At 42.6% G+C, this 11733-nt stretch overlaps 1 protein-coding gene across 1 annotated transcript in view; it reads right to left on the reverse strand.

Moving 5' to 3' along the window:
- The window catches only part of LOC124712085, a 535621-nt gene extending 529657 nt beyond the window's left edge, over positions 1–5964 (reverse strand). The window contains exons 1-2 of the mRNA XM_047242382.1: positions 5939–5964; positions 5653–5797 (exon numbers count right to left, since the gene is read on the reverse strand). Of these exons, the coding sequence (XP_047098338.1) occupies positions 5653–5797; positions 5939–5964 (171 nt within the window). The remainder of the gene's footprint in view (positions 1–5652; positions 5798–5938) is intronic.
- Between the last annotated feature and the right edge of the window lie 5769 nt (positions 5965–11733).

Below are 11733 nucleotides of genomic sequence, written 5' to 3' on the forward strand. Positions count from 1 at the left end.
AATGTGGCACAGAATTTTAATTAGACTAAAACGTTGTTTTTATGTACTGTCTAATACGTGATACTTAAGTTTTTAATATCAGCTGCAGCGTTTGTTCTCTTTTGCATTTTATCTGTATAAACTTGTCGAGCACAACAGTTTAGTTTTCCTCACCATAAAATATGGTGCTGGTTACTTGACTGCTAATTATCAGGCAGTATCCATTATTGTCCTGTTAATTTCTGTACTTTTTTTTCAGTCATGAATGAGTTAAGGATTTTTCTTGGCCTACAACCTGTCAAAAGTAATCATGCTTCGCTACCGTTAATGGAGACTGCATCTCTTGGTGTCTGCGAGAAACTGTGTTTTCAACAACACGGTGCGCCCATTCTACGTAATTATTGCCCGTATGCCCTTAACAACAATTAACACCCTCACTGTTGAATCAGGTGGAGAAGTCTCGCCCAACGGCCAGCGCTATTGCCAGATCTCATTCCTTTGGATTTTTTCCAGTGGGACAACATGAAACTGTTGGTGTATGAAGCGCCAGTGTAAATTGAATAGGAAGAAGATGGTGGGACCCTAACAGCACGTCTCACGCTACGATACACAACCGCGATTTTTGAGAGATCGCCATTTGTAATAGCTTACTATGCGTTTAAGTATTGACACCAATTGTAAGTTGTTTATGTCAATCAAAAACAATGAAACACTTTCCTTACGTCCGCAGTTATTATTTACTTAATGACGTCCGGTTTTCGACAGCTTAGTTCACCGTCAGTTGACAACTGAATGTCACAGATATTACTGAGACAGACACAGAGTGTTTACAAGGGAAATTACTACATTTTTATAGTGACAAAGAAAATAGGTACATTACATAATTAGCACTACAGTTGGTTTTATTAATATAACGTAACATTTGGAGAACAGAAAATTTAACATAGGGAGATAAGTAGATTGTCTTTGGTGATTCAAAACCATTCTGTGAGATATGTCTATCGATTTCAAGTGTTTTCAAATTTATCTTTCTGCTCTTCTTAACAGTGTACATCGAAGAGGTAGGTCTGTGTTAAAAGATTGTCCGCAAAGATGGAAACTGTCTTCTCTAGTTGTGACAACGTAATGGTATATCGACCATTATTCAGACGTCTCGGAATTCTAAATTTGTCGTCCCTGTACAAATACTGCATCATGGAATTTGTTGTTGATAATACTGTCTCATTCAGAAGAAACTGCAACATTCATTCAGCGAACACAAGACGGAAAAGTTGAATGACTTTTCCTAAAGCACTACACAGAATGACGTGAACTGCTCAGCAGGTTTCAACTTCAACAGACTTCGAGAACTGAAAAAAGTTGGGATTCAAATCTAAGTTGAATGGTTTCCTTGTGGCGCACGTCTAATGCATACAAAAGTTCCTCGCACTAGTTGATAACTTTGTTCGTAATGTTTTATTAATTCGTCTACCTTCCCTTAGTTTTTCGTGCTTCATAAATTCTTTTGTTTGAAAAATTTTAATGAACATTCTGTAAACTGTATACCGCTTGGTTCTATGACTAACTAGCTACGGCTCGCATGATTCCATGGAACCTCATAAATAAATAAATATTCGTTCCCTAATCAGTGGTTCCTTATCTCATACTACGCACTTTAAATGCTCTGCTGTATGCATGATTTTGGCCCTAGCGGTTTCGGTACTTGTGCAACAAACAGTACAACATATCTTACGCAGCATCACCTCTGCTTCTGCCTATGATAGTGTCGTTGATATTCCAAGGTTGTCTGTGATCCGTGCAGAATTTGCCGTTTTCTAGCTCGTCTCCTTTCTGAAAATAGTGATTATTTAGACATACAACGAACTTGTACCCAAATCATCTGTACCATAAGTCTCAGTACTCTTAAAGTAGCAGGACATGGGTCGTCTTCTCAATCACCGAATAGCCGTCGTTGATAGGACGAATGGGCTCTTTCTGAATTACTAAAGAAACTAGAACTTTGTGAATGATCGAACATACAGCCACCTACCTCGTTCAGAATCGAAAGCTATATTCTTGGAAGATTTGTCCCATATTCAAGGGGAATACTATCTATTTGCGGGGGATGCCAGTCACAGGAAAACATGATGCATATCGAGATCAAGGAACCACCGAAAGTGCTCTCATTCACGCCTTTTACCAGATAATCAACACATTGTGAAGACAAAAACCACAGACAAGTCTCTTAAATTATTATAGCTCTTTCATGTAAGTAATAAAGTTGTGTGCGAAGAAATACAGAGAGTCAAGCAAAGTAAAATTGTTCAGAAGACCACAACTTCCACACAGTCGCTAAATATCCCGTTCTGGTGCTTTAGTGTTCTGGTATCGTGAATTACAGATGCGTATATACATGACATGTTTTCCTTGTGTTAAGCTGATGGATCCATGAAAAGTGCGCCTTGGTCAAATGATATCCAGCGAACATATGAAAATAAAATTATTATACATAGATAATCAGAACTGATGCCAGAATGATAATAACTGTTCCGTTTCCTCGGGATATGCATTACAGAACATTTATTCTCCTTACATCTCCTGTAGTTACATTTCTTCTCTGTCCTAGTAAGACCCGTTCACACGACATGTATGTTACATACAGTCTAATGGTAGTTATTCAATATTAGCGCTCTTGCTCGCCGGAATATGAGATGGGAAGATGCCGAGCTATGCGATAATTTATAGCTCTTGGCTCCTTAACTTGTCACTGGAGTTCATTTCGCCTCCACTAATTCATTAAAACCGGAACAAGGTATGCCTATTTCTCGACCATCTGGAATCTATCTCGAATTATCAGTCGCTCTCGAGTGAACGTGTAGTTTGAATCGAAGCGGGAAGGATATGATATAACAATCCATGTCTCATCTCGCAGAAAATTATGGTAGGTTAGTCGTACATCATATATGCATTTTAAATTGATTTCCCTAACTGGAAACGACGTATCCCGTGCCTGTGTGCATGAAATAGTGAAGTACTTGTATATCCACTCAAGTAGGCGAACTTTCGGACACAAGAAACGCGAACAGAAGCTGAATGTGTACTCTGGTTTCGACAACTTGTACCAGAATTTGCTAAATATTGTGAAAATTTGCGACGTGTGCTAAAAGATAGTTTCTATTAGTCAATAGAAGGGCGTAATGGACAACATTACTCGAAACAAATTAGAGTTGCTAGTTGCTACTGATTTGTATACGGATCTTTGACAGGACCTAACGTCAAGTTTCCGTTACGTATGGTCGTATTTGAAGTATTTAGAAAAGTAGTAAAGCTGTGTCCATTGAGAAAAATAACCTATTGAATACTGGCAATGAAGCAGCATAGAAACATTTCAGTAAAAAAAAAAAAAAAAAAAAAAAAAAAAAAAAAAAAAAAAAAAAAAACCAGAATATGTCAACAAAATATTCACGTCTAAATTATTGAAGATGATGCTGAAAAAAAGCTGGAACAAAACATTTTTGACATCAGTGCAACGACTCATCGACCACGTCATGCGAGAATTGCAGAGAGTATACTGAGAAAATTCAACTAACTGTTCACATTCTTAGTTGTAGAATTAGCGTGATTCACTCGTACCCTAATGGATAGCTTGATCAATACTCAGATGGTTCCATTTGATGTTGCAATCAATTCGCAATTGCCGGTGAAGCGACATGTAACGTAAAATTGCTCGAATCTTATGTAGAAAGCTGAAGAGACACGTTGATCAAGTCCATCGCTTACCAGGCAGACTGTCAGACACAATTGAAAATGCATACATGTTGTAGAATTGAGCTTACCAATTATACAAGTCTTGTCCGTTTCAATTGTTCTTAAGATATTTCTAAGAGTATTATTTCCTGTCTGGCTAAAATAAAAGTCACAATGACTGCATGAGACTTCGATACACGTCGCATGGATTGAACTGAATTTTCCTACTTTCAGGGTTTAGACTGGTAAAAACTGTAGTTACCATCATTCTACTGAAATAATTTTATTGATCTGAGTTGCATCCAGGTAATGCGGATAAAATCATGAAGATACAGTGACATGAAATTATATCAGCGAAGTATCTCTCAAGGAAAGCTGAATGCTGTTGTAATGAACATGTCGTGGCAAATGAAAATTTGTGCGTTTTGGACTCGTATTTCCCGGTTTCCTATTTTTTTTTTTTTTTTTTTTTTTACAGATTTCGCCTTCCTGTAAGTGGTTTCTTCTGCCTTACGTCATGTAAATCTAGTTCTCAGTTACAGGGATCCGTTTTCTTTTGGATGTGAAATGAATGAAGTAGTAATGCAGTTCAAGATCCCTTCTGTGGAACAGAGTAAATAAAAAGTATTAAAAAATGGGCATCGTCAGTATTGCAGTAAACTTAATCTATTTTCGTCATTTAATCTCACTGATGCGAAAATTTGCACTCATTATTCCGTTGCGAATTTAACTGATGTTGAAAGTTTATAATATTCCATGGGTGATCCTGCTGAGAAAGCGATATTGCTGAGAAATTTTGGCACAGCTTTCTGAAATTTGATGATTAAAACTCTTCTCGGTACTGTACCGCGTCATTGTATAAAATACTTTAATTATAAACGTAAAACCAACGTTTCGACCGTATTACAACAGCCTTCATCAGGACAATACTGGTTTTGGTGGAGGAAAGGTGGCTCTATTTATTGCAGACATTCGGTGTCAATAGATCATATTTTCAAAAGGTATTACGTATTGAAACCGATGTTCTGCAGTAAAGAGAGCCACCTTTCCTCCAGCAAAACCAGTATTGTCCTGATGATGGCTGTCGTAATACGGTCGAAAAGTTGGTTTTATCTCTATAATTAAAGTATTTTATACAATGATGCGGTACAGCACCTAGAAGATTTTTAATCTTCATGAGACTGGCCGCGAAAGCCTACTTGTTATTCCTGGGATTTCTTTCCTGGTACAGTTTTGATGATTTTCTGTCTCATGCATAATGTCTTCTGATAATAACGTTATTGTGCTATACATATTCGTACTGTTAATATAGGAAGTGTAGATGCTATACTCGGATTTACAGGATCTATTAGGCTATCTCAGCTGGTGTCTTGGGTGAACTTTCATTTTCACTGGTTTACATCCAATGTTGTCGGAATTAAGAGGAGTAACATCAGTGAAAATGAAAGTTTGAATCAGGACTGGAGACGATTCAGACTGCCTAATGGGTCACTAAATGTTGTATAGGCTTATTCGGTTTATTTGACTACACGAGAATGCCATGATTGGACAAGATAAACAAAGCAGTACGTGTTTCTACTCCACCACCAAACTAGACATCGGTTGTTTGGAGTAGAAGACATCCGCAATTACGTACACCACTGAGGAGTATTACGTTACACGACACGGAACTTCTAGAGGACGAACTTGATGGTATTAAGCTCGGGAGGAAGACCAGTAATCAGTCGATTACAAACAGATGTGACACTGGTGGAGGTCAACACCGTCAGAGAGGTCCTGAAGCAGAACGACGACATTTTGTGAGGATTCGCCACGGTCCGAGACGTGAACCACGTGTCTGGGATCCTCCTCCACCGGCAGGCCATGCTCGACTCTCGCTGCTCGCCGGCCACCTGTTGGAGCGTTTTGCTGGAGCCCGCCACCGGCTGCGCTGGCTGCGGTACTCACGAGGAGTGCGGCGGCGGCGGCGGCTGCTGCGGCTGGATGCATGATGTTGCCGGCGGGCAGGTCGGCGTCGCACTGAGCGCGCGGAGAGAGGGACGGCCGTCCCAAGGAGAAGCCGCGCACCGCCGGCTGCGCTTCTCCAACGCCGCTGGCGGCCGGGAGGGGGCCCAAGTGTAGCGCTCGCGTAACGATGCCGCGGACGGGGATGCGTCGGGGACATCGCACTTGTCACTCTGCACGGTTATCGACACTGCCAGCCACTAAACCTCCAGGATAGCATCGAACTAACTCTAACGTATAGTGGCTGCACAGCATAATCGCAAGAATACGCGAATACATTTGCGAGTAGTTCCGATGTAAACAGAGGGCGAAATTTTGGTCTACTGAACTTACCGATACCGGATTCTAACTTCCTGCCGTAATGTAAGCAGCGAAAATTTTTCACTTTTCCTCAAAAGTTTTTGAACTTTAGTGAAAGGAAGACTGCATGGAGAATGAAGCACCAAAATGAAACTTTCTGCCAGATTAAAACTGGGTGGTGGACAGACCTCGAAACATTTGCCTTTCGCCCCTTTCGCCAGCAAGTGTTCCACTGACTGAGGTATACAAGCATGACTCACGACCCATGCTAAAAGCTTAACTTCCGCCAGTACCTCATCTCCCACGTTCCAAACTTTTCCAGTCTGGAAGCGCCAAGATATCCTCATCTGCGCAGCTCGCGGATACAGGATTAACAAAACAAGATACAAATCCGAATTAAATCAGAACACAACTTACGTACCAGAAACGTAAGAGCTGTTCAGCGAGATGCTCAGATTACAGATCACGCTAACGCGGACAGCTGGAACTCTCATCTGCCCAAGGTCAGCAAAGTGTGCCAAGCAGCCCCAGACGGCCATCACCTCCCATCTCCTCCAACTCTCCAAACTTCTCCGCCACTCGTAACCCGAAAGTCCAAGAAGTTCCCTCCCCCTGCCAAACTTCAAACTTTTACAAAATTTAACATTTAGAGAACGACCCCTAGCTGTTGATAATGTCGCAGACGAGAAATGTAATAAAATTTACGAAAAAATGGGAGAAAGGAAAGCAAGTTTCTTACATTTTGCGTAGAAGACCAACAGTTTGCCGTCATGAGGTTGGCACGAGCTAAAGTGTTACCAGGACTTCACGGGCTGTAGACGCCATGAAACTAGGTGGCACGATGCAATCTCATTGGAGAAACAAAAGTTTTGGAGTAAAACAGAACCAGCATTCCAACGCTAGCCGAGATGCACAGCGATGTCTGGGTCTTTGAAGTTAGTGCAAAAAATAAAAAATGTGTTGCTCATATTATCTCCAGGAGGTAGAAAGACAGGGGCGGCATTCACTGTCGAGCAGTCGGACTAGCGTCAGCCTTGTTGACACAATGAAGGCCCACCCCAGGGAGGCGTGCTGGACCTAATGAGATTCACAGACTGCCCTCTGCCGACAAAGGAGACACGAGGCCATAACCAAATATTGTCATACACTACTGGCCATTAAAATTGCTACACCACAAAGATCAACAGACGCGAAATTTAACCGACAGGAAGAAGATGCTGTGATATGCAAATGATTAGCTTTTCAGAGCATTCACACAAGCTTGGCGCCGGTGGCGACGCCTACAACGTGCTGACACAACAACCGATTTCTCATAAACAAACAGCAGTTGACCGGGGTTGCCTGGTGAAACATTGTTGTGATGCCTCGTGTGAGGAGGAGAAATGCGTACCATCACGTCTCCGACTTTGATAAAGGACGGATTGAAGTCTATCGCGACATTGCTGCTCGCTTTGGTCCAGATCCAATGACTGTTAGCAGAATATGGAATCGGTGGGTTCAGGAGGGTAATACGGAACGCCGTGCTGGATCCCAACGGCCTCGTATCACTACCAGTCGAGATAACAGGCATCTTATCCACATGGGTGTAACGAATCGTCTCGATCCCTGATTCAACAGATGGGGACCTTTGCAAGAAACCATCTGCACGAACAGTTCGACGACGTTTGCAGCAGCATGGACTATCAGCTCGGAGACCATGGCTGTGGTTACCCTTCACGCTGCATCACAGACTGGAGCGCCTGCTATGGTGTACTCAACGACGAACCTGGGTGCACGAATGGCAAAACGTAATTTTTTCTGATGAATCCAGGTTCTGTTTACAGCATCGTGATGGTCGCATCCGTGTTTGGCGACATCGCGGTGAACGCACATTGGAAGCGTGTATTCGTCATCGCCATACTGGCGTATCATCCGGCGGTATGGGATGCCATTGGTTACACGTCTCGGTCACCTCTTGTTCGCATTGACGGCACTTTGAACAGTGGACGTTACATTTCAGATGTGCTACTACCCGTGTCTCTACCCTTCATTCGATCCCTGCGAAACCCTACATTTCAGCAGGATAATGCACGAACACATGTTGCAGGTCCTGTACGGGCCTTTCTGGATACAGAAAATGTTCGACTGCTGCCCTGATCAGCACATTCTCCAGATCTCTCACCAATTGAAAACGTCTGGTCAATGGTGGCGGAGCAACTGGGTCGTCACAATACGCCAGTCACTACTCTTGATGAACTGTGGTATCGCGTTGAAGCTGCATGGGTAGCTGTACCTGTACACGCCATCCAAGCTCTGTTTGACTCAATAACCAGGAGTATCAAGGCCGTTATTACGGCCAGAGGTGGTTGTTCTGGGCATTGATTTCTCAGGATCTATGCACCCAAATTGCGTGAAAATGTAATCACATGTCAGTTCTAATATAACATATTTGTGCAATGAATACCCGTTTATCATCTGCATTTGTTCTTGGTGTAGCAATTTTAATGGCCAGTAGTGTATTTTGTGAGAAGCCATCTTTGTTCACAAAATGTGACAGGATGCATATGAAACCTGTGGCCACTGGAGTGTTTTGTTTCTCCATTAGACAGTTGCACAAGTCCCTCCAAAAATCGTAACACAACACACGCATATGTTATACTAACAAATGTATGTCCACCTGATGATGGAGGTTTAAACCTTTGAAACGCGTCGTGCAGATAAATAAACTGTGACTGGTAACAGTAATCTTGTTGTTAGATTCGAAGTCGCTACGTGGATGGTTGTTACTGATTCACGACCAGCCGCCACTGCTTGGTTTGGGAGTGGAAGGAGGCCGGGCGGAGTAGCCGAGCGGTTAAAGGCGCTACAGCTGGAACCGCACGACCGCTACGGTCGCAGGTTCGAATCCTGCCTCGGGCATGGATGTGTGTGATGTCCTTAGGTTATTTAGGTTTAAGTAGTTCTAAGTTCCAAGGGACTTATGACCACAGCAGTTGAGTCCCATAGTGCTCAGAGACATTTGAACCATTTTTTGGAGTGGAAGGACCGGCAGTGCAAAACTGAACATCATTCGTAGCATTAACACAGTTTATTATTCCTCCCAGTGCTGCGTTAAACTGACAACAAGGTTAACAGTTTTAACAATGGAATAACAATGAGTAGTTGCTTCGACGGAACACAATAGGTCCGCTCGCCAGTAACACACTGGGGGACAGGACAGAAACCCCGATGTCACCCACTAGTCTGGACGTGTCACAGCAGACACTGATCGGGTAACGCAACAACGGGCATTTCTAGATCACATATACAAAGATAACTTAAAAGAGATATAACAAATGCAGGTACACGGGCCATCTCACATTGTTGATAAACCATATAATTTAGAAAGGTAAACGAGTTCCCCGTAGAAAAAGGGTACCTTCTTTAAGTACGTAGTATTAAGATGATGACACAAAATAAAATCAAAAACTCCTTCCTTGATATAAGACTATGTAATAGAATTCAGACGACAGGCGAGTGCCAAGTTTTAAAGGTAACGGTGCAATCTACAGTTCGATGAGCGTACAATAACAGTTTCGTAACGTTTGAGATAGTTCCAACGATACAACAATTTTTTAATGCAGATGCAATTTGCTCGATAACAAGTTAAACATAATTAGCGGAAGACGTATTACTGCGGCACAAGCTAGTCTCGACCAGGAAGTTAAATTACGCGAGAAATTTCAGTTGATTTTGGGCACGCAACAAAAGCACAATTTAAATAGCTCTCACAACCTTATTATTAAACACAGAAAACAAGAATAAAACTCAAGGATAAATGTGTACAACGAGAGACTAACCTGTACTGTAGATCAAGAAACTTCATCTTTTGAACCTTTCAGATTAATAGTGGTTTAACCAAACAGCGCTTAGAGCCGCAGCTTAAACGTGACTGACAACGGTACACGTTTCCGAATGTTAACATGTGTCAGGCACACAGCATGCCCGCCAAACCTAGATGCCGAGGTGTAACAATTTCATTTCAGTTTACAAAGTGCAACCAAGCAGCCACGATTTAAATCGGTTCAAACTGCGCTCAGCCGGTATACGGGATGTATGAGCAAAGTAATAAGAGTGACAATACTGTGAGCGACCTGGCAACGCTGTTTTGTTCTACTTGTGTAGACCGACGTATTCATCCGTTCCAGATGCTCAGTCCCAGTTTCACCTCTGTACGGCCATCACGTGGTTTTCAAGAGCGCCATCAGTGAAGCTGCGTTTTTGTTGTGTTGTGAAGATGGAACAGCGGAATTAGAGCAAAGTTATGCCATCACGTTTTGTGTTAAATTTGGGGAATCTGGCCTTTGCAAAGTTCAAACAGGCCTACGGGGAACACTCCTTATCAAGAGCACAAGTTTTTCGCTGGCACAGATCATTTTTGGAAGTCGGAGAACACGTTGAAGATGGAACTCGCTCAGGGAGACCAATTTCATATACCGGCGAAAACGTCGAACTTGTGCGAGATCTAGTGAGATCAGACCGACGTTAACGAAAATTATGATGCGTGACTTGTTAAACACTCCCACTTAACATCAAATTTTGACTGAAATTTTTCACATGCGAAAGATTTGTGCCAAAATGGTACCGAAAAACCTCACGACTGATTGGAACAACCATCGAAGAAACGTGTGCATTGAACTTGAGAGGATGGCCTATGATCACGAATGTTTCGGCCATGTTATCACAGGTGACGATCCCAGAGTTTTTAATAAGGTCCTGAGACATAGCGGCAAAGTAAGGAGTGACAGACTGAGACCCTCGACCGAAAGAAGCTCAAATGAGCAAATCAAAGATCAAACCAATGCTAGTGTACTTTTCTCACAGTAGGGGTATTGTGCTTAAGGAATTTCTTCCTAAAGCAGAAACTGTCAACGAAGTGTTTTACAAAGATGTCCTTGAGGGGCTCATGAAAAGGCAGAATCGAATGAGACTGGACATTGCAGACGAGTGGATCATGACATCGTCCCATGTCAGACAGCCACTTCCATCACCAAATTTTTGACCTCAGAAGGTGTTCCTGTTGTTCCATAGTCGGCTATTCACCTCATCTGAATATCTGTGTCTATTTTCTTTTCCCGAAATTGAAAAATTTCGTAAGAGGTCGTAATTTTGGAACTCGGGAGAACATTCGAAAGACCGTTATCGATGTGTTAAAGACCCTACCAGTTGAAGCCTTTCCGCAATGCTACCAAGACTCGGAACAACGACCCCATCAGTCTATGGCTGCTGATGGGAACTACACTACTGGCCATTAAAGATGCTAGACCACGAAGATAACGTGCTACAGGCGCGAAATTTAAGCGACAGGAAGAAGATGCTATGATATGCAAATGATTAGCTTTTAAGAGCATTCACACAAGGTTGGCGCCGGTGGCGACACTTACAACGTGCTGACATGAGGGAAGTTTCCAACCGATTTCTCATACACAAACGGCAGTTGACCGGCGTTCCCTGGTGAAACGTTGTTGAGATGCCTCGTGTAAGGAGGAGAAATGCGTACAATCACGTTTCCGACATTGATAAAGGTCGGATTGTAGACTATCACGACTGCGTATCGCGACAGTGCTGCTCGCGTTGGTCCAGATCCAATGACTGTTAGCAGAATATGGAATCGGTGGGTTCAGCAGGGTAATACGGAACGCCGTGCTGGATCCCAACGGCCTCGTATCACTAGCAGTCGAGGTGACAGGCATCTTATCCGCATGG

Source organism: Schistocerca piceifrons, chromosome 8 (assembly GCF_021461385.2).
Source record: "Schistocerca piceifrons isolate TAMUIC-IGC-003096 chromosome 8, iqSchPice1.1, whole genome shotgun sequence".
NCBI classification, from domain to species: domain Eukaryota; kingdom Metazoa; phylum Arthropoda; class Insecta; order Orthoptera; family Acrididae; genus Schistocerca; species Schistocerca piceifrons.